General features: G+C 42.8%; 2 protein-coding genes across 2 annotated transcripts; one reads left to right on the plus strand and one right to left on the minus strand.

The window, feature by feature from the left end:
* The first annotated feature begins 517 nt into the window (after positions 1-517).
* LOC129821923 (SERTA domain-containing protein 3-like) lies at positions 518-2,717 on the plus strand. Its single transcript, XM_055879670.1, has 2 exons — positions 518-1,280; positions 1,499-2,717. Exon 2 carries the CDS (start codon positions 1,522-1,524, stop codon positions 2,311-2,313), a length of 792 nt encoding a protein of 263 aa, XP_055735645.1. The 5' UTR covers positions 518-1,280; positions 1,499-1,521; the 3' UTR covers positions 2,314-2,717.
* A 3,801-nt stretch (positions 2,718-6,518) lies between these two features.
* Positions 6,519-23,187, minus strand: LOC129821922 (potassium channel subfamily K member 6-like). Its single transcript, XM_055879669.1, has 3 exons — positions 22,720-23,187; positions 14,819-15,214; positions 6,519-10,940 (listed from the first exon to the last, which is right to left on the minus strand). Exons 1-3 carry the CDS (start codon positions 23,033-23,035, stop codon positions 10,708-10,710), a joined length of 945 nt encoding a protein of 314 aa, XP_055735644.1. The 5' UTR covers positions 23,036-23,187; the 3' UTR covers positions 6,519-10,707.
* Positions 23,188-24,142: the final 955 nt, after the last annotated feature.

Consider the following 24,142-nt stretch of genomic DNA (forward strand, 5'->3'; position numbering starts at 1 on the left):
TCTATTGTCTCTTTTTGGTCAATTTAGATTGTTAATGTAGATTGTATACATTTAAAAAAAAAGATATTTAAAAAAGTTTATGTTTTACTGTGACTTGTTGTAGGCTCCTAAGTGGACCATAAGGTTAAAAACCAAACCAAATTAAGAAAACTAAATAAATAAATAAAAAACTAAGTAACTCCGCCAATGTCTCTTTTGGGTCACTTTTGCCGGTCCCAAGCCCGGATAAAGGAGGAGGGTTGGAATTGTGACATAAAAAACCCCAAGAATCAACAGAAGAAAGTTCATTGGTAGTTCTAAACATATTTAGGGTGTTTTTTACTCACTTTATGTCTCTCCCATGACGTTATTCCTCTCTCCTACAGCGTCCATCACAATTACATGCACATGGCCAATTATACAAATTAGGCGATGACGTTATTTAGTGACTTCTAGCGACTTTTAGGACAGCCAATAGCTACTTTCCTTACTGGGGAGTTGGCGTCACTGAGGTAAACACTTCAAACAAAAGCTAAAAGACTGCTTGGACTACCCCACTATAAACAACAGTCCTTTATCTACTGCAATTCTGACGAGTTTGAATTTCTAATTTGGCGAATAAGACCTATTGGAAGCTTTCTGTTTGAATATAGAGACAAACAAGTTGGCATATAATAACTTGCGTAGCCTAATATCACAGTAGCATGGGTATGCAAAGCATTCAGTAACTTTTTGGGCAATGTAGCTCGTGACAGTCCATAGCTGGCTTTGTCAAAATAGCCTAGCCTATTGTTAACCCAAAGAAAATCGCTTGCTTATCATAAACTCATGTTTTTTTTATTGAAATACAAAATGTCATCGGGTCTAACGTCAAATCACAGGCACTCCTTCGATATAATGTTGTTTTTTGACGAAAATTAAAACGTTTCAGTTTGTCACTTTCACGAGGTTGGAGTAAGAATATTTTCAACTACGTAAGACATCGGCTCGAATCTAGGTGTTTTTAAATTTCGAGAAAATTAAGAACTAAGAAATATTTTTTCACTTCTCTCATTGACTTATCAAACCCCGGCCGGGTCTGTTTGGTCAGATTTTGGCAAGAGTGAAACTTCTCGCTTCGCCTCTTCTTCTCTGGTGAAACTTAAATCTCGGGCGGGAACGAGTTTACTTTTTAGTTTGCCGGTGGGTTTTGTACCGAGCCGGTGAGCTAGGCAAACAAATAAGACATATTTGGACCTAACATCATTACTTTTGTATATCGAAAAGATAACTGAAGACAGATGAACAGTTGCACACGACAGGTTTGTTGTTGTTTTGCCAAATTGTGACAAAGTAGGAAGTGGAGAACGCTAGTAATGTAGTAGCTAGCTTGCTAAATTAGCTAGCTAAATTACGTTAGTTAGCTACTAGCTATATTGCTAGCTAGTTATTATATTCCCACACTGCAGTCAACTCACCATGTAACGTGTCTTGATGGGATCTCTAAAGAATCTTATCAAGTTTTGTGTTCTCCATCTAGCTAACTACGTTAGGTCGAGGAGGATGATGATGATATCCAAGGGACAGAAGCGCAAAGTCGATGATGTGGTGGGGGGCATGCGTAGCGGCACTTGGGAGAGCCAGCGGCAGTCAGTGCTTGGCATCACCCTTGTCAAGTACCACCGCGGGCAGGAGCTGATGGAGCCTAGTTTGCGCCGCTCCGTGTTGATAGCCAACACCCTGCGGCATATACACCTAGAAAACAAGCCTACATATGGGTTAGTTAACCTGGCAGGACCAGTGCCACCCATGGTCCCATCTAAACCCTGCATCCACAGGGAGTCTGGTCTGAGTGTTGTAAACAGTGCCTCAGGTGTTGAGGACAAGGAGGATGTCTGGATGTCCTCAGAGAGTGACTTCTCCCTGTCAGGTGCTGTCTCCTCCATTCTGAAAGAACTAGACTTGACCGTTGATGGAGGGCTAGGTCCTCAGGCACCTCAGAGGACACCTTTCAGGTCCATTGAGAACCTACCTGGAGACCTGGGGCTCAAACGGAGCTCTGAGGGGTGTAGAACCTCAGAGGGGGTGGCTTTTGGTAGCGTGGAGGAGGTCATGTGTTCCAGCTACCTGCAGGATGTGAAACTAGATGAACTTTTCCATGACATCGACACATCGGTGTTTGACAAGGAGATGGGGGTCCGAGCACTCTCTGCTGCAGCCAGTGACGAGCTGCTTAAGTACTTACCCTCTCTGTCCTCCGTTCCGTCCATTTCAACCTCTCTCTTCTCTCTCAACCAGAGCTTCAGGGACCTGAATGAGCTGGAGCACATCATGGAAATACTGGTAGAGTCTTGATCACCAGAACTTTGAGGAAATTAGGACATTATAAAGAGAACAAGACATTAGGGGCCTTCCGGGTGGCGCAGTGGTCTAAGGCACTGCATCGCAGTGCTAGCTGTGCTACCAGAGACTCAGGGTTCGAGCACAGGCTCTGTCGCAGCCGGCCGCGACCGGGAGGCCCATGGGGCACAATTGGCCTAGCGTCGTCCGGGTTAGGGAGGGTTTGGCCGGCTGGGATATCCTTGTCTCATCGCGCATGGTGTATGGTGTTTCCCCCGACACATTGGTGCGCGCTGTGTTAAGAAGCAGTGCGGCTTGGTTGGGTTGTGTTTCGGAGGACGCATGGCTCTCGACCTTCGTGCGGGAGTTGTATCGATGAGACAAGACAGTAACTACTAACAATTGGATACCACGAAAAAGGGGTAAAAAAAAAAAAAGAGAACAAGACATTGACATTCAGTGTTCACTCTGTCCAGTTGATCACATGGTTTAATGAGTGAAATGTGCTATTTTTATACAAAAGAAGAAAAAGCTGAATGAGAGATTACCCTACTTTTTCTAGTATTCCTTATGCCAAGCTATATCAAGAGATTATATTGTAAGATGTTACTAATAGCAAAGCAGTTCAGACTGATGTCTAAGAAATGAATTAGTGGGTAGGTAGGATTGCTTCAGGCATTTATTTAATTGAAGGTAGATTACCATTTTTTTATGTGTAAAAACATTAACCTGAGGGGAAATGTCATCTTTGAAGACATCCCCTTCACTGGTCTTACTCCAGTAAGTGGAGGGTTAATATTGAACACATTCTCACATCCTTCAATATCACAAAAGTACAACTGAACTACAATAATACTGTATTGTATTGGTCAGTATGTTTTGTGGTAGTAGTTTTAACTTGCCTAACCAGTATGCATAATTAGGCTACATATTGAGCTGTGCCACTAACATACAGCCAGCTTTAGCCATTAGGAAATACAAATATTACCTTAACCCGAGTTACTGGCTGTGAAATGTCATGGTGCTTACCAGTAGTTCAATATCCGGTTATAACAGCTGGAGGTAATATAGAGGAATTCCTCAATTTGGTTCTGTCGCGCGTGCAATGATGTCTAAAGGGAAAAATAGTGTTTGCTTGCAGTAACTTGGTTGTAGTAATATCCCAAACGGAAGTGGCAGTTTCATCTTTAAGGGTTTTATTAAGGTCTATTGTGTGGCATTTTTAGAAAATGTCTAACCAGGGTCAGAAATGGTTCAAAGGATGAGTTATTTATAGAAAATTACTATTTAAATGTTCAGCTAAATATGTGATCTATATGTTACACAATGGCAGTTTATATTTTTTATATTCTTGTTTATATAATGCATTTTGTCTCAATGCCCTGAAAAAGCAAATTATGCTGCCATTTTACAATGAAAGACATGTAAGTGCACTGTCAAATTTATGCAAACACAATGTTAATATTTTTTATACATTCTAAAATTAAATGGGTGTGTGCCAATCCTTTCAAACAATGACACTTGTCTCAACTGCGCTACAGTACAGTAGATTCACACCTTCGGTGGGGATCCTACTCCAGAACACTAGCAAGCAGCCAGAGAAAATACTCAACGTACCGTTCTGACCCCAAGTGGACATTGTCAGAACAATGCAAGTGCCTAGCAACGATGCAAATGCTGGTGAAATTGTGCTGTTGAATTGTTAAGGTGCATGTGAAAATGTCATACGTATGTAGTAACTGATAATGTAATAACTGCCCATAATGTAATCGCTGCTAATGTAATAACGTTTGCATGTATAATGTAATAAATGCTAATAATTCATATATATACTGAACGCGTAGCGTAACATTAAAATTAGTAGATAGCGCTGACGTCATCCAAGTATTCCCATGGAAAACTCCTGAAGGCTCATTAAGCAGCAAGTATTTTAATTTCAAACTTGCCCAGAGGAAGGATATGGAATCCCATTGGGTAATGAATGGAGGAACGTATAACGCCCTACCCAGCAGACTGTTGACCAATCGCTTTCACGTTGTCAGGTTGCGTCACGCGGTTGCTAAATTAATTGACACGCAATCCCTTCTCAAAGTCAGGGTATGAGTCGAGAAACATGCCTATTTTCCTCGAAAGTACTTAATGTCGATTCCAAAGCTATACAATATTACAGATAGCAAGTTAAGTATCTCATATCTTGGAAAATATTTGTAATATTGTTGACGAAATTCATGCGAATGTTGGCTTTTTGAGCTAGCGCCCAACTGACTCCCATTCACTCCTTGTCATATAATAGCCCAGCATTCCCCGCGCGGCCCATTGACGTGGCATGGGCAACGGTTCCCATCTCCTCAAAAGTATATCTGCCCTTGCAAATCGATCTGCAGGTTGAATATGGTGAGATTGTAGACGCCTAAATTGCTAGTGCAGTTTGTTTAGGCGATTTTACAGCTAACTAGCTACTTTACATGCTAATATTGTCTGGTATTATGTGTTGCCAGCCCAAAGAGCGAGCATTGCATTGTGGATTTTGTAGTCAACTTGAGCTGCAACAGATTTCCAGAACGATTTTCCATGTTGCTACCAACCTTATAATGCCAGAATGAAACATTTGTTCACCAAAAAATATTGTTCTCACGTGTTAGTGTTATTTAACACTAAATTAAAGGAATTTGTGGTTTTGGGTGAATTGTTCTTTTTAACGTCTATGGCATGAGGGTGCAAGCTTCCTCGTAGCCTGCCGGACCGTGATTGGTCTGTGTTAGCACGTGGTCCTGTGCGATGACAATGTATACTGAACAAAAATATAAACGCAGCATGCAACAATTTCAAAGATTTGTACTGAATTACAGTTCATATAAGGAAATCTATCACTATGTTGGCTAAACATTAGCATGAATTTCGTCAACAATATTACACATATTTTCCAAGATATGAAATACATTAATTGTAATTAATTTAATCTATGGATTTCACATGACTGGGAATAAAGACATGCATCTGCTGGTCACAGATACCTTAAAAAAAAAAAAAAAAAAAGTAGGTGCATGTATCAGAAAACCAGTGAGTATCTGGTGTGACCACCATTTGCTTTATGTAGCACGACACATCTTTTTTTGCATAGTTGATCAGGCTGTTGATTGTGGAATGTTGTCCCACTCCTCTTCAAGAGCTGTGATAAGATGCTGGATGTTGAAGGGAACTGTAACACGCTGTTGTACACGTCGATCCAGAGCAACCCAAACATGCTCAATGAGTGACATGTCCGGTGTGTATGCAGGCCATGGATGAACTGGGACATTTGCAGCTTCCAGATATTGTGTACAGATCCTTGCGACACGGGGCCGTGTATTATCATGCTGAAACATGGTGATGGCAGCGGATCAATGGGCCTCAGGATCTCATCACGGTATCTCTGTGCATTCAATTTGCCATCGATAAAATGCAATTGTTTTTTGTAGATTATGCCTGTCCATACCATAACCCCACCGCCACCATAGGGCACTCTGTTCACATTGACATCAGCAAACCTCTTGCCTACACGACGCCATACACATGGTCTGCGGTTTTGAGGCCGGTTGGACGTACTGCCAAATTCTCTAAAACGACATTGGAAGCGTGTTATGGTGGATACATGAACATTACATTCTTTGGCAAACGCTCTGATGGACATTCCTGCAGTCAGCATGCCAATTGCACGCTCCCTCAAAACTTGAGACATCTTTGGCATTATGTTGTGTGACAAAACTGCACATTTTAGTAGCCTTTTATTGTTCCCATCACAAGGTGCACCTGTGTAATTATCACTGTTTAATCAGCTTGTTGTTATGCCACACCTTGTGTGTGGATTGATTATTTTGGCAAAGGAGAAATGTTCACTAACGTGTGGCTGTTTCGTGTGATGTATTGTCTACTTTTTTGCCCTTTGTGCTGTTGTCTGTGCCCAACAATGTTTGTAACATGTTTGTGTAGTTGTGTTGTTGCTGCCATGCTGTGTTGTCTTAGGTCTCTCTGTATGTAGTGTTGTGGTGTCTCTCTTGTCCTGATGTGTGTTTTGTCCTATATTTTTTATCCCAGCCCCCATCCAGACAGGAGGCCTTTTGCCTATTGGTAGGCCTTCATTGTAAATAAGAATTCATTAACTGACTTGCCTAGTTAAATAAAAAGGTATGTGAACAAATTTGTGCACAACATTTGAGAGAAATAAGCTTTTTGTGCATATGGAACATTTCTGGGATCTTTTATTTTGAAATATGGGACCAACACATTACGTTTACATGTTCAGTGTAGTAGTGTAATAAATACCATTTAAAATAACACAAGCATATTGCTATTACATTGTTATAGCTAACTTCTTTATAAACAGGGTTTCTCACAAACTTATAAACAGATACAGAGACCCACACACACACACCCAAGGACAGAGGGCTGACGTAAACCTTTCATAAACACTGATAAGAAAAGGGTGCTTGGGCCCGCATTTCACGAGATAATAAGACACACACACACATACCCAAGGACAGAGGGCTGACTACGCACACACAAAATCTCCTGTTTAGCTGAACATTTGATAACAAAGAACTTTTGCTATAAGACTCAGAAGGATGACGCCCAGCTCATCAGGACCAATCTGTGAAGACAACAACCTGTCCAGAACCAACCAAAGGACCAGAACTTCCAGACTCAACCTACTTTCTGTGTTGTATAAAATGTCTATGCATTCTGTTATCTGGGCTTTTTCTGGAGGTTCTCTATGAGCTAAAGGAACGAGACCGTATACGCCTTCTCCATATCCAATTATCAACACTATTTAATTAAATATCTCAATTTGGAGCGAACTTTCAAATAATTCCACATGGGGATTGAACTTGATCATAAACTAATTTGAGGCCAAAACGGACGTCTAAAAAAAAATGTGGTTTGGCCATTCTGGAGATCGTAATTGGCTTTCGGCACCGCTAGGTTGCTACGTTGTAACCGACCAGCAGAGTTCGTGACATCACGCTCCAGACATCAGTAGTGTAATAACTTAAACCAATAATGTAATAACCTAAAATACCTCTTTAATGGCATGCATATTAAGAAACACAACAGACTTGCAAGGGGGGGTTACTATTGCACTTCCATTTTGACCTTGCAAACATCCAGTGTCGTCAGAGGGGAAAAAACTGCTCAATTTGAAGACACCTTTCAGTCATGCGATTAGACAAATTGTAATTATCACAAAAATATTCAACATGATTTTTACTCCTTATCCCAGGATAGACTAGGCTACTTTGCTTTAGAGATTAATCCAGACCCATTAAGATGGAGATGGAACCAGACACTCACTCCGCTCACTCACCCCACCCTTAACCCATTGGTCCAAGGCCAAAATCCATGTTTTTTCCACTACTTTCAATTATCTGCCTTTACAATCCTCATGAGCCTCACATATGGAAGTGTTGCACCTTTTCTTTTTCAGGTAAACCAATACAAGAAATATTTTAATACAAAGTTGCCTTTATGGCGCCATTTTACATACAGTTGAAGTTGGAACTTTACATACACGTAGGTTGGAATCATTAAAACTCGTTTTTCAACCACTCCACAAATTTCTTGTTAACAAACTATAGTTTTGGCAAGTCGGTTAGGACATCTACTTTGTGCATGACACAAGTAATTTTTCCAACAATTGTTTACAGATTATTTCACTTATTAATTCACTATCACAATTCCAGTGGGCCAGAAGTTTCATACACTAAGTTGACTGCCTTTAAACAGCTTGGAAAATTCCAGAAAATGATGTCATGGCTTTAGAAGCTTCTGATAGGCTAATTGACATCATTTGAGTCAATTGGAGGTGTATCTGTTGATGTATTTCAGGGCCTACCTTCAAACTCAGTGCCTCTTTGCTTGACATCATGTGAAAATCCAAAGAAATCAGCCTAGACCTCAGAAATAAAATAGTAGACCTCCACAAGTCTGGTTCATTCTTGGGAGCAATTTCCAAATGCCCGAAGGTACCACGTTCATCTTTAAAAACAATAGTATGCAAGTATTAACACCATGGGACCACGTAGCCGTCATACCCCTCAGGAAGGAGATGCGTTCTGTTTCCTAGAGGTGAACGTACTTTGGTGCGAAAAGTACAAATCAATCCCAGAACAGCGAAGGACCTTGTGAAGATGCTGGAGGAAACAGGTACAAAAGTATCTATACCCACAGTAAAACAAGTCCTATAGTGACATAACCTGAAAGGCCGCTCAGCAAGGAAGAAGCCACTGCTCCAAAACCGCCATAAAAAAGCCAGACTACGGTTTGCAACTGCACATGGGGACAAAGATCAAACTTTTTGGAGAAATATCCTCTGGTCTGATGAAACAAAAATAGAACTGTTTGGCCATAATGACCATCATTATGTTTGGAGGAAAAAGGGGGAGGCTTGCAAGCCGAAGAACACCATCCCAACTGTTAAGCACGGTGGTGGCAGCATCATGTTGTGGGGGTCCTTTGCTGCAGGAGGGACTGGTGCACGTCAAAATAGATGGCATCATGATGGAAAATTATGTGGATATATTGAAGCAACATCAAGACATCAGTCAGGAAGTTAAAGCTTTGTCGCAAAGGGGTCTTCCAAATGGACAATGACCCCAAGCATACTTCCAAACTGGTGGCAAAATAGTTTAAGGACAACAAAGTCAAGGTATTGGAGTGGCCATCACAAAGCCCTGATCTCAGTCCCATAGAACATGTGTGGGCAGAACTGAAAAAGCTTGTACGAGCAAAGAGGCCTACAAACCTGACAGTTACACCAGCTCTGTCAGGAGGAATGGGCCAAAATTCACCCAACTTATTGTGGGAAGCTTGTGGAAGGCTACCCGAAACATTTGACCCAAGTTAAACAATTTAAAGGCAATGCCACCAAATACTAATTGAGTGTATGTAAACTTCTGACCCACTGGGAATGTGATGAAGAAATAAGTAAAATAAATTAATCACTCTACTATTATGACATTTCACACTCTTAAAATAAAGTGGTGATTCTAACTGACCTAAGATAGTGATTTTTACTAGGATTAAATGTCAGGAATTGTGAAAAACTGAGTTTAAACGTAGTTGGCTAAGGTGTATGTAAACTTCCGACTTCAACTGTATGTTCTGGTCTTGTGTAGATATAACAGATAATACAGTCCCAAACTGTTGTCATATCTAAGTGTGTTGGAATTCAAATGCCACGACCTCCCCATTTATGTCTGCTGGGAAACAGGAGTATGGGCCTTCCAACATTAGTCCCCTGGTTTAATGAACTGGCCAATTACATACCTTTAGTAATATCAAATAAGGATTCAGGAATGTGTTGTGGCGTGAGGTCCACTATTACTGAAGCATGACACTTGATATTAATGAAAAAGCAAGAGTGAATTTAGTTGAGTCATTTTGTTATTACATTGGTTAAAATTATTACATTCATAAGTTACCCACTTCAATGTGATAATCAATGCATCATGTAATAATTACATTATGCACAAAAACTTTAGCAATCTACATTATCAGCATTTATTAAATTATAAATGTAAAAGGTATTACATTATTGGCTGTTATTACATTGTCAGTTGCTACATTGTTCAAGATGGACAAACTTCATACATGCTAAAGTACATACTTTCACAATGACAGAAAATCCTAATATTTAACTCTAGACAACTACACATCAGAACACAGATACTTGTTTTTTTCCCCCAATCCTTTTATTCCCTAAATTTGTTATCCTTCAGATGATATACTTAATGTATTTGAAACACACGATCATGTTACTCAATAGGCAAAAACAAAGCCATGGGGGGGGGGGGGGGGGGTTGGGGGGTCCTGGGAATGTGCTCCATCATATGACTCAAGACAAAGTCTCAAGCAATGGCTTTTCACTTAATTACTGGGGAGGGGCAACAAAGTCTTTCAAAGATGGCCACTATAATGAGTTTGTTTAATTTTGAAACATCCGATATTTCTGTATGACCTTCCTTGATCAACCCTGACCTAAAACCACAAAAAGGTAAATGAAAATACAACCACAAGAAAATATCGGTATATGATAAACCTATATATATATTTTGGTCTGAAACAACATCAAAAAGTGACAAATAATACTCATCAGTCCCAACCAGAAGTGTTCTCTACAGGTTATGGAACAACAACCTTCTCCCACCTTGACGAACAACCCTTGCCAATTGTTAACTGGGTGCACTAGGGCATCTGTAGAGTTCTGTTTCTTTTTGGTTCAGTTGAGCTGTCGTAGCAGGAAGGTCTGACCTGAGCCGTGAGTTGCCTCACAGCAGTAACGATAGTCTTTGGTGCCTATGTATGGTCAGGTTGTCAACTCATGTGTTTGACCTGACTGATGTAAAGGAGAACGGTCCAGAGTGAAGTGAGTCCTTATCGGTTGATGGTGTTATAGGAGGTCTGGGAGGCTGGATCCAGGGGCTTGGCCGAGGCCTCTGCCTCATGCTGGTCCTCAGGGCCGGCCTCGATAATGGGCTCCTTGTCCTCCTCTGTATCCTCGTCACAGTGGGGGAGCTGGAAGAAAGAAGTCAGGCCATGCAGGTCGGCCATCCGGTGGAAGGCACGCAGGACCAGGTACATCATCATCAGCCCTAGAAACAGGTACACTGCAGAGGACAGAGAGTACAACATTAATTCAGCAGCTCCTTGAGCTGTGGGAAGAAGCATTATACATGGACATAAGTCACTTGTCTCACAAAGCACAAACTCACCACACCGGTGTGCTCGTGGTGCATTCCTGATGGACAAGGCGGCCAACTATTCAACAGGCTTCCTCACGATACAGTTATGCCATATCAGGGTTCATTTGTTTCAGTGCAGGTCAATAAGCAGAGGAGACTTACACCTCCCTTGTGACTTAAATTCTGTCATGCCATGTTGTGGGGTATATATACATGTACTTTTTACCCGTTTCTCTCCCCAATTTCGAGATATCCAAATTGGTAGTTACTGTCTTGTCCCATCGCTGCAACTCCCATACAGACTTGGGAGAGGCGAAGATCGAGAGCAATGCGTCCTCTAAAACACAGCCCTGCCAAGCCGCACTGCTTCTTGACACACTGCTCGCTTAACCAGGAAGCCAGCCGCACCAATGTGTCGGAGGAAACACCGTACAACTGGTGACCGAAGTCAGAGTGCATGCGCCCGGCCCGCCACAAGGAGTCGTTAGAGAGCGATGGGACAAGGACAACCCGGTCAGCCAAACCCTCCCCTAACCTGGACGACGCTGGGCCAATTGTGCGCCGCCTCATGGGTCTCCCGGTCGTGGCCGGCTGCGACACAGCCTGGGATCGAGCCCGGGTCTGTAGTGATGCCTCTAGCACTGGGATGCGGTGCCTTAGACCGCTGCCCCACTCGGGAGGCTTTGTAGGGTATTAACAGGAAAAGTGTATTCCAATATGGGCAAAACAACCTATTTCCTAGTAGTTGCTAACCCTCCTAGGAAACGAGAACAACCAATCAGGAGGATCTGGCCTACATAGTTTGGGTTTTGGTTGATCATGTCAGATGACATAGATTTGAACCTTTGCTTTCATTTTGGGTGTAATTCTCATCAATCATCTGAGGATGGTGCTGCACCATATGACGTTAAAAAATAAATCTAAAGTGGAAAGTGTGATGAACAAGCTTTAAATAAAAGTTAAAATCCAAGTCATGTGACATGATCAACCAAAACAGTGCCCTAAAACAAGGCAACAAGTTGCGTATTGAAGCACAACGCGCGTGCAGACCCCGAGACAACACCACAGAGCCAGCCACCACAATGGCAGTATAACAAACACCACTAGGCTCTAAACAGTGAGGTTATTTTGAGAGAGAATAAAAGGGTAATTCAATTATTCCTTAAAAACTAAGAGCATGACTCTGATAAAATATCATGTGACAATATGAAATCCCTATCAGTACAAGTGTGGTAGATGGTGATGTGGTATCGTTAACTCCATACTGCAACATGTCCTTAAGATGAGAGCAATCACAACACACATTGCACTCTTCCTAAAACAAGAAGCCCAATTCAAACTCACACATGCAGTATACCAACCAAATCACAGACATTGTGAGATACATGGAGGGGGCAGTGGCGCGACACCGTTTAGTTTCCTCCTGAAAACCACAAGAGGGCCTCCTCAGACTTCTACAAATATACTTAAAACGATAAACCGTATTGCATATATGCAGTATCAGAATTACATGTCTATGGTCAACACAGGGATAAGGAATGCATACATTTTCTTTCATCAGCTGAGTCAGGTTAAATCGGGAAAGTCACGCCAAGTCATCATTCTGAACTAATATCTCCTGACATTTGGCCCATAAGAAGTCTAGACATTGAGCACAATGTAGAGGTGTCCTGTCCTCTCTCATCTTCAAATTAGGAATATTTCAAATATATCTTACAATTATAAGCACATTTAAAAATCTAAAACAAAACAGCATTTAGTAGTTCTTAAAAGAGCACCCATAAGGTGACATTTCTCACATCCGAGATGTGAACGTTTCTGCGGTCTCATTGAGACAAAGGACCATATTCCACCAGAGGGCCTAGCTACAGTGGGGCAAAAAAGTATTTAGTCAGCCACCAATTGTGCAAGTTCTCCCACTTAAAAAGATGAGAGAGGCCTGTAATTTTCATCATAGGTGCACTTCAACTATGACAGACAAAATGAGAAAAAAAAAATCCAGAAAATCACATTGTAGGATTTTTTATGAATTTATTTGCAAATTGTGGTGGAAAATAAGTATTTGGTCAATAACAAAAGTTTATCTCAATACTTTGTTATATACCCTTTGTTGGCAATGACAGAGGTCAAATGTTTTCTGTAAGTCTTCACAAGGTTTTCACACACTGTTGCTGGTATTTTGGCCCATTCCTCCATGCAGATCTCCTCTAGAGCAGTGATGTTTTGGGGCTGTTGCTGGGCAACACGGACTTTCAACTCCCTCCAAAGATTTTCTATGGGGTTGAGATCTGGAGACTGGCTAGGCCACTCCAGGACCTTGAAATGCTTCTTACGAAGCCACTCCTTCGTTGCCCGGGCGGTGTGTTTGGGATCATTGTCATGCTGAAAGACCCAGCCACGTTTAATCTTCAATGCCCTTGCTGATGGAAGGAGGTTCACTCAAAATCTCACGATACATGGCCCCATTCATTCTGTCCTTTACACGGATCAGTCGTCCTGGTCCCTTTGCAGAAAAACAGCCCCAAAGCATGATGTTTCCACCCCCATGCTTCACAGTAGGTATGGTGTTCTTTGGATGCAACTCAGCATTCTTTGTCCTCCAAACACGACGAGTTGAGTTTTTACCAAAAAGTTCTATTTTGGTTTCATCTGACCATATGACATTCTCCCAATCTTCTTCTGGATCATCCAAATGCTCTCTAGCAAACTTCAGACGGGCCTGGACATGTACTGGCTTAAGCAGGGGGACACGTCTGGCACTGCAGGATTTGAGTCTCTGGCGGCGTAGTGTGTTACTGATGGTAGGCTTTGTTACTTTGGTCCCAGCTCTCTGCAGGTCATTCACTAGGTCCCCCCGTGTGGTTCTGGGATTTTTGCTCACCGTTCTTGTGATCATTTTGACCCCACGGGGTGAGATCTTGCGTGGAGCCCCAGATCGAGGGAGATTCAGTGGTCTTGTATGTCTTCCATTTCCTAATAATTGCTCCCACAGTTGATTTCTTCAAACCAAGCTGCTTACCTATTGCAGATTCAGTCTTCCCAGCCTGGTGCAGGTCTACAATTTTGTTTCTGGTGTCCTTTGACAGCTCTTTGGTCTTGGCCATAGTGGAGTTTGGAGTGTGACTGTTTGAGGTAGTGGACAGGTGTCTTTTATACTGATAACAAGTTCAAACAGGTGCCATTAATACAGGTAACGAGTGGAGGACAGAGGAGCCTCTTAAAGAAGAAGTTACAGGTCTGTGAAAGCCAGAAATCTTGCTTGTTTGTAGGGGACCAAATACTTATTTTCCACCATAATTTGCAAATAAATTCATAAAAAATCCTACAATGTGATTTTCTGGGGGTTTTTTTCTCATTTTGTCTGTCATAGTTGAAGTGTACCTATGATGAAAATTACAGGCCTCTCTCATCTTCTTAAGTGGGAGAACTTGCACAATTGGTGGCTGACTAAATACTTTTTTGCCCCACTGTATCTCAGTGCTGGAGAGGTGGTGGTGGGCCGAGCGTCTCCCACTTCACTCAAGTGTCTGCACATGGTCAAAACTGTCAAGTCCACTTATTCCTATGTGCTTAAAACATTGATGCAAACTCCACCCAATCATTCCGTCACTGTTCACACTATTATTTCCTGGTTTTCTAGTCATAGTAAAGAGACTTAAGGGAAAACAATTCTAACACGACATCATGAACACCAATATTTAAGTTGAATGAGTAATGAGTATCACAGAATTGATATGACATCAGTCTGAGCAGTGTCAGTGTGCCACGCCCTGTTATCAAACACAGACTAGTTCATGACTCACCCATCACAGAGATCTTATAGAGCGACCTGAACTTCTGTCCGGGCTTTTCCCCGGGCACGTAGTCGCCCAGGCCGATGGTACACAGTGTGATGAAGCAGAAGTATATGGCATCCAGGAAGGACCAGGTGTCCTCGATGTGGCTGAAAACCACGGCGGGTACCACGAAGAAGCCCAGCACCACCAGCAGCAGCAGGATGGCAAAGTGGACGGCAGTGGCGGCGAGTGGGTCCAGGCCAAGCCTCTGGCGGCACATGCTGATGGGCCCGTAGGTCACCGGGTGCATGAGCCTCTGGACGCAGGCGGTGAGCACCAGCATGGTGAAGGGCACTCCCAGCAGGGCGTAGAAGATGGAGAAGGCTTTGCCCGTGTCCGACAGGGGCGTAGTGTGCCCATATCCTGGGGAGGGTGGAGAGAAAGTATGAGAGAGAGAGAAAAAAAGAGCAAGAGCAAGTGTATAGAAGTTATTAGGATCCCATACAAGCAAACACAGCACAATAGCATTTGATTAATAAGCTAAGCTTCCTCCCTTTTCCACCCCCAAAAAAGAGACATTCTAGAAAGTCCTCTCACTCAACAAAAACGAGCTGATCGTGGACTACAGGAGACAGCAGGAGAGTGAGCACGCCCCCATCCAGACCGGGCTGCCGTGGAGAGGGTCCTCGGCATGCACATCACTAACAACCTGAAGAAGTTTGACAAACTGACTTGTTGGAAAGGTGGCATCCTATGACGGTGCCACTTTAAAAGTCACTGAGCTCTTCAGTAAGGCCATTCTACTGCCAATGTTTGTCTATGGAAATTGCATGGCTATGTTCTTGGTTTTATACACCCGTCAGCAAAGGGAGTGGCTGAAATATCTGAATCCACTAATTTGAAGGGGTGTCCGCACACCTAAAAAAAAACGCAACATGTAAAAGTGTTGGTCCCATGTTTCATGACCTGAAATAAAAGATGCCGGAAATTTCACACAAACAAAAAGCTTATTTCTCTAAAATGCTGTGCACAAATTTGTTTACATCCATGTTAGTGAGCATTTCTCCTTTGCCAAGACAATCTATCCACCTGACAGGTATGGCATATCAAGAAGCTGAATAAACAGCATGATCATTACACAGGTGCACATTGTGCCAAAGGCCATTCTAAAAATGTGCAGTTTTGTCACAACACAATGCCAAAGATGTCTCAAGCACCATCCTCAAATAAACTTTTATTTGATTTGTAATAAAAATAGAAAAACTACTTCAGGTTAGAACTGCCCTGTCCTTTCAGGTCAAACTGTGTTAATTTCATGAGATACTCAAGTTATGTTAGTCTCCTGGAGAGTAAGAGGGGAACTCATATTTAGCCTAATATAGCCTGCAGACCACTACACACAAAGGAACTCACATGTGACAATAAATCAAAATAAGGTTGATGAAAGGGAGCGTCGCTTGCTTTTCAATACTACATATTGCTGAACAAAACTTTACACAACAACCCTATCCTTCCACAGATGGCCCTGTATGAACAGGGAAAAGTGCATTTTAAAATAGTATTTGCTGCATTTTAATTAGATTTGACCTAACTAAAAACGAGAGCAAAAACAGCTCAATTGATGGAAAGAAAAAAGTTAACCAGCCCTGGGATAAAGGAATGCCTAGGTAATACAATACCATAGCCAAATAATGTCCAGAGACAAAGCAAACACGGTCACAATACAAATCAAAGTTGGTTGGTCACGTACACAGTTTAGCAGATGTTATAGCGGTTGCAGGGAAATGTTACTAGCTCCTCACAATTAACAAACCAAATAACACTAATCCTAATGCAATCTATACGGATCTAGACCAGATTCATTCAAAGTGTGTATAGCAGAAGTTATATAGGATGAGCCATGACTAGAATACAGTATATACACATATGAAGTTGGTAAAACAGTATGTAAACATTACTAAAGTGACCAGTGTTCAATGATTCTGTACATAGGGCAGCAGTCTCTAAGGAACACGGTAGAGTAACGGGTTGTAGCCGGCTAGTGACAGTGTCTGAGGTTCAGGGCAGGGTACTGGGCAGAGGCCGGCTTGTGGTGACTAACAGTCTGATGGCCTGAAGATAGACTGATAACCAGCTCCTCTCAGTCCCAGCATTGATGCACCTGTACTGTCTCTGCCTTTTAGATGGTAGCGGGCCGTGGCTCGGGTTCTTGATGATAGTCTCGGCCTTCCTGATACACCAGGTGCTGTAGATGTCTTTTTTTTAAGGGGTGGATCAGCTTAATATTGCGGAAAGAATGTTGCTTCCAATGTAATTGTCTGCATCATTTCCAATCCCCCATATTTTTGGGGTAAATACACTGCTCAAAAAAATAAAGGGAACACTTAAACAACACAATGTAACTCCAAGTCAATCACACTTCTGTGAAATCAAACTGTCCACTTAGGAAGCAACACTGATTGACAATAAATTTCACATGCTGTTGTGCAAATGGAATAGACAAAAGGTGGAAATTATAGGCAATTAGCAAGACACCCCCCAAAACAGGAGTGATTCTGCAGGTGGTGACCACAGACCACTTCTCAGTTCCTATGCTTCCTGGCTGATGTTTTGGTCACTTTTGAATGCTGGCGGTGAACTCACTCTAGTGGTAGCATGAGACGGAGTCTACAACCCACACAAGTGGCTCAGGTAGTGCAGTTCATCCAGGATGGCACATCAATGCGAACTGTGGCAAAAAGGTTTGCTGTGTCTGTCAGCGTAGTGTCCAGAGCATGGAGGCCCTACCATGAGACAGGCCAGTACATCAGGAGACGTGGAGGAGGCCGTAGGAGGGCAACAACCCAGCAGCAGGACCGGTACCTCCGCCTTAGTGCAAGGAGGTGCACTGCCAGAGCCCTGCAAAATGACCTCCAGCAGGCCACAAATGTGCATGTGTCAGCATATGGTCTCACAAGGGGTCTGAGGATCTCATCTCGGTACCTAATGGCAGTCAGGCTACCTCTGGCGAGCACATGGAGGGCTGTGCGGCCCCACAAAGAAATGCCACCCCACACCATGACTGACCCATCGCCAAACCGGTCATGCTGGAGGATGTTGCAGGCAGCAGAACGTTCTCCACGGTGTCTCCAGACTCTGTCACGTCTGTCACATGTGCTCATGTGCTCAGTGTGAACCTGCTTTCATCTGTGAAGAGCACAGGGCGCCAGTGGCGAATTTGCCAATCTTGGTGTTTTCTGGCAAATGCCAAACGTCCTGCATGGTGTTGGGCTGTAAGCACAACCCCCAACTGTGGACGTCGGGTTCCTCATACCACCCTCATGGAGTCTGTTTCTGACCGTTTGAGCAGACCCACACAAGTGGCTCAGGCCACAAATGTGCATGTGTCTTAATAAATTTAGATTTTATTTACCATTGTCACATCCTAGATCGAGGTCAAATGTACACCTTTTCCCTGAAACACCCACAATACGGTCACCCGTATTGACCATATTCCCAAGTATCTCCATGCAGTCCGACTTTGATTTTGTGCCACTAGGGTCACAATAATATACCCCCTCTCTGAATGTCCGAGTGTGACCCCCTCCCCATGGGTTACTGCAGCTAGTGTTGCCAGCACGGCCACTGCCTGGGTGGGGGCACCCCACCGGAATCCCCACCGGCTAGGTACAAGGCCATCAAGGTTCTCATTAGCAGCTTTGAGAATTTCCTTGTGTAGTATGCTCTCCCTTTAGGGTAGATGTCTTAGAGGGCAGGCAGTGTGCCCCCGATGATGCATTGGGCTGCCCGCACCACCCTCTGCAGAGTCCTGCGGCTGCGGGCGGTGCAATTGCAGTACCAGGTGGTGATACAGCCTGACAGGATGCTCTCAATGGTTCCTCTGTAGAAGTCCATGAGGGTCTTAGGGGCCAAGACACATTGAATCATCCTCCAGAGATTGAAGAGGCACTGTTGCGCCGTCTGTGTGAAGGGACTATCAGGTAGTCAGTGATGTGCACGTCAATGACGCTTTGGCGCCTCTCCACTGTGGCCCCGTCGATGTGGATGGGGGTGTGCCCTCTCTGCGGTCTCCTGTTGTTCACGATCAGCTCCTTCAATTTGTTTATGTTGAGGGAGAGGTTATTTCCCTGGCACCATTCCACCAAGGCACTCATCTCCTCCCTGTAGGCCAACGTTGTGTCGTCAGCAAACTTGATGATGGAGTTGGAGACGTGAGTGGCCACTCCTTCATGGGTCAACAGTAATTAAAGGAGGGGGCTGAGCACACACACCTTCCCCCCCCCCCATGTTGAGGATCTGCGGTGTTGAGGATCTGCGCGGCAGAGGTGTTACCTACCACTATGGTGTTGAAGGCTGAGCTGTAGTCGATCAACAGCATTCTCACATAGGTATTCCTCTTGTCCAGGTGGGATAAGGCAGTGTGCAATGCAATGGAGATTGTGTCGTCCGTAGATCTGTTGCTGTGCTGTTTGTTTCTACTTGACTACCTGCCAAACTTTTCGCTTTTAATAACCATTTAATCCAACTTTGTATTTAACAAGTTTACCAACATCTTAGTTTTGTCCTCACTCAACTATTTTTTTTTTTTCATTTAACTTTTTCACCCCAGATGCTTTATCTGGACATGGATCTGCTGGACAAAAAAGTTAACATTATGCAGGCTCCTCGTGGAGTGCAATGTAAGGCAGGTGGTTAGAGTGTTGGACTAGAAACCGAAAGGTTGCAAAAACGAATCCCCGAGCTGACAAGGTAAAAATCTGTCGTTCTGCCCCTGAACAAGGCAGTTAACCCACCGTTCCTAGGCCGTCATTGAAAATAAGAATGTGTTCTTAACTGACGTCCCTAGTTAAATGAAGGTGTAAAAAAATAACAAACAAAAAAAATCGGTGTCCAAAAATACCGATTTCCGATTGTTATGAAAACTTGAAATCGGCCCTAATTAAAAATCGGCCATTCCGATTAATCGGTCAACCTCTAGTGCATATGTACAGTGTGTCAGACTGATGGATAATCAGACAGGAGAGAGTACACAAAAAGACATTCATGAATATGTTCATAGATGGGTCAGATTATAAGCATAAAGGCTATACAGGGTACACACACTTCAAGACCCATAGTCAGATGACTTTCCATAGATGGTAAGAAGTCAAAGTATGTGGCACAAGTTTATAAATTCAACACATCAACCACTGTTCATTTATTTAGGATGTAGAAAATAAAATATTAAAAGATGACACTATGTGTAATTTAGCTAAACAGGTTTAGAAAAATTCCTCATCTATTTTGATGGGCAAACAAAGTTAGCTGCTTGTCTTTGTAGGGAGGGAGGGAAATGATCATGTGACAGCGTTGTGAGCGAAGCACAATGTTGCCTCCAACTCTCGTTTCTTGCCTGACAGGCAAACTACAGATGTTAGCTGCTTCGTTACAAAGCTAGGACAGTTTCGAAAATGAATTGCTTTGGTAGAAATAGGACAACAGGAAACGTGTTAGCTGGCTATGTAAACAAATATCATTGCAACTCAATATCATATGAGAGCTCCACTGCACGGGCATCTACCCAAACACTACAGATAAACGGTCAAATAATAGGAATGCAAGGCAATGTATAGCCTATAAATATCTGTACCTTCCCCCCAATTGAGGATGGCCTTCACTTCAGCAGTGATGAATTCGTGAACTTCGAGGACAACGTCATGATCATTAGAAAACAAAATGACGGACTCCTCTTATTATATGCATAATTCTCCAAAATGTAGTTGCACCGAGTCTGCACAGAACTGCCAGGACCTCGGATCAATGGAGACACTAGTTTAAAAAAACATTTTTTTATCCTGTATCTCGACACGGTAACCAAATACAGTCATGGACTAGAAACATTCCAGCTGTCTACTGGACCCTATTCCAACTAAACTACTGAGAGCTACTTCCTGTGCTTGGCACTCCTATGTTGAACATAATAAACGTCTCCCTATCATCTGGCTGTATACCAAGCTCACTAAAAGTGGCAGTAATAAAGCCTCTCCCGAAAAAAACCAAACCTTGACACGGAAGTTAAATCTCCCATTCCTCTCAAAAACTTTATTAGGAACACCATTCCACAGGTATGTTGGCCCATGTTGACTCCAATGCTTCCCAGTTGTGTCAAATTGGCTGGATGTCCTTTGGGTGGTGGACCATTCTTGATACACACAGGAAACTTGTGTGGAAAAACCCAGCAGCATTGCAGTTCTTCACACAAACCGGTGCGCCTGGCACCTACTACCATACCCCGTTCAAAGGCACTTAAATCTGAACTCATCGTGAGGCCGTAGATGCTCACCCACATCCATATCCCCCACACATTGCTCGCAAAACATCTTAGTGACTCCCCCCTTGACAGAGATTCTTTTACATTTTAGAGTTAATTTCAGCAATTCTACTCATTTCGGCATGGGGTGGAGCGTAAAATGAGCTATTTTACAGTTAATTTCCTGCAATTCTACACTAGTCATAGTGTGGAGAGAAATTATGTCTGAGTGAGACTAACTTACAAAACCAACGGGGGCCCCACGGCCAGTAATTCAACCATGATAACATCTTTTAGATAGCTAAATTAGTTTAGCTGCTAGCTATCTAAAAGATGTTAGCTGACCTGGGCTAATTGATTCACTATATCAGTGACTGAGTCAAACTGCTGATGCACAACCACATTTGGAAATTGTACCTTGTTTAGTGTAGTCAGTCAACTATTCTAACTTACAACAGTAAGTTGAAACCCTGAATGAGTCAGTGGAAATTGATCTGAGGGTCTTCAAAAGGAGGGCCGCCAGTTGCCCATCCCTGCTCTAATAACTAACCTCTACGGTAGGGGTGGGCAACTCCAGTCCGAGGGCCTGCTTGGTGTCACACTTTTTATCCATCCCTAGCAAACACAGCTGATTAATCAAATTCCATTCTGAACTGAAGATCACGATTAGGTGATTATTGGAGTCAGGTGTGTTAGCTCGGGCAAAACTTTGACACCAATCAGGCCCTCGACTGGAATTGCCCACCCCTTCTCTACAGGATCGGTGTCCCCTCGAGGGACAGTTGAACTAACGTAGACTGATGTGATTAGCATGAGGTTGTAAGTAACAAAAAAAATTCACAGGACAGAGACTGATGTGGGCAGAAAGCTTAAATTCTTGTTAATCTAACTGCACGGTCCAATTTACAGTACCTATTACAGTGAAAGAATACCATACCATTTTTTGAGTAGTGCACACAATTATGAAATTGAAAATGTGTTAATAAACCAATTAGGCACATTTGGACAGTCTTGATACAACATTCTGAACAGATATGCAATGATTCATTGGATCAGTCTAAAACTGTGCACATACAGTGCTGCCATCTAGTGGCCAAACCCTAAATTGTGCCTGGGCTGGGATAATACATTATGGCCTCTTGCATTTCAAAGATGGTAAAAAGAGTAAAACACATGTTTTTTCTTTGTATTATCTTTTACCATATCTAATGTGTTATTCTGCTAGATTAATTTCACATTTCCACAAACTTCAACATGTTTCCTTTAAAATGGTATCACGAATATGCATATCCTTGCTCCAGGTCCTGAGCTACAGACAGTTAGATTTGGGTATGTCATTTCAGGCGAAAATTTAAAAAAAGGGTCCGATCCTTGTTAACGCACTGATACTGGGGCAAGGCTACCTGAAAATCACAAGGGCCCATTGATGCGTGGCATGTTTTGGTCACGGAATACAAAAAAATGCCCAGTTGGAACTGCAATTGTAATCTGTAAACAATAAGTGTTTCCTTGAGTATCTTGCAATATTAGCACTTAAATGGTTTAGAATTGTCTATATGGATTTGTCTTATATGGACCAACCGAAACAAAACTGAAACGATGTAGGCTTAACAAAGACAAGTATAGGCTATTTACTTACCGACTGTCGTTACTAAAGTGTTGGCAAAGAACAAAGAGGAAGCCATGTCCCAATTTGAACTCGCAGAAGAATTCGGAAGGATAGATATTCCATACTTATTGGCTTGTAAAACTTTCTCCAAAAAGTTTTCAAGTGATGTTGCATTGACGCAACTTTGGTTGAGAAACTCATCTTTCAGGACTTGTATGTCACGTTTCAGTTTGTTCTCCACCGGCCGTTCGATGGTGGAGAAAACGAGTGCTCCAAGCAACAGATAAGCAACATAGAATAGTATAAAACCTGTAAGCAGTATCCAAGATTTGTACCCCGAAGACATTTCCCCCGTTTTCCGCTTGCAATGTCATCCGCCAAACTGTTACTTTGTAGCCTACTTCCGTGGCCCCGTCGTCTCCTCAAGTTTTAAGTTAAGGCTGTCCTCCACCCCACTGGTACAAGTTTGACAGGGGTGTGTTCAAACGCCTAGAACTCTGCAGATAAACATTTTGAGAATACACTGCACCCTGCTGGTTTGTGCTCACTAAAGTGAGGCCAAAGGACCAGAAATGAACTAGAGCATATCACCTCACCCTCTTAGTTTCATATGTCCGTAATGGCTTCATATAGTTATTGCAGACAGAGATTGCTTCACCTTGAGCTTTTATGTGAAACTAATACATGTGATTAGGGGAGCCATCGGATCACATGCTGAAGAAAACAGCATCACCAGGATATGTTTTTCTTCTTGCCAACCATGCACTGAACTCTAGCAGGGCAATGTGCACAGTGCGGATTAGGCAAACACCCTGTTGACTTTATTTGATAGCGTGCCAAAAGGTAATCTAAGACCACTCACATATTTTCACAATAACACAATCAATGCCACATTATCTGGTGAAAACAGAGCCTCTGACTCAGCAAGTTCTTGTTAACCAATTCAGCACCACAGACAGCCCTGGACTATTGTATTTGAAACCCCAGTGCCCGCAAAACAGATGTTCTTTTAGGAAAACAGCTAACTTTCTGCATTTCAACACATTTTGCCATGGGGCAGAGAGAAAAAATGTGCAGTTTTATAATGCTATTGTACACATTTTATCATTTTGCAGTTTTAAAGCAAATTTCCGGCAATTCTACATATTGTGCCATGGGACAAAGAGAAAAATGTGCTGTTTTATAGCTCATCTCATGCTATTCTTCACATTTTGCCATGAGGCTGAGAGAAAATTGTGCAGTATTAATGCAAATTTCCTCCAGTCAGTTGGGGGCCCACTGGAGGTTAGGGGCCCCGGGGCACGTGCCCGTTCCGTAATCCGGGCCTGACCAGCATCTAGTCCATGACCTCCCCTTACCTGTCATCATTGGAGAAGTCACAAATATGCCATTCTGGTAGGGGACATACTTGGCCATAAGGTTAGAGTGGGCATAAACTGAGAATAGCATTGCT

This window comes from Salvelinus fontinalis, chromosome 24 (assembly GCF_029448725.1).
Source record: "Salvelinus fontinalis isolate EN_2023a chromosome 24, ASM2944872v1, whole genome shotgun sequence".
NCBI classification, from domain to species: Eukaryota; Metazoa; Chordata; class Actinopteri; order Salmoniformes; family Salmonidae; genus Salvelinus; species Salvelinus fontinalis.

What these genes read in the sequence shown, in the direction of transcription:
- LOC129821923 (XM_055879670.1), top strand. Translation starts at nt 1,522, where the DNA reads ATGATGATGATATCCAAGGGACAGAAGCGCAAAGTCGATGATGTGGTG.
- LOC129821922 (XM_055879669.1), bottom strand. Translation starts at nt 23,035, where the DNA reads ATGTCTTCGGGGTACAAATCTTGGATACTGCTTACAGGTTTTATACTA. An exon ending in CACTTTAGTAACGACAGTCG is followed by an intron (nt 15,215 to 22,719) that starts GTAAGTAAATAG and finishes CACCCTCCCCAG; the next exon opens with GATATGGGCACACTACGCCC. An exon ending in CTATAAGATCTCTGTGATGG is followed by an intron (nt 10,941 to 14,818) that starts GTGAGTCATGAA and finishes TGTCCTCTGCAG; the next exon opens with TGTACCTGTTTCTAGGGCTG.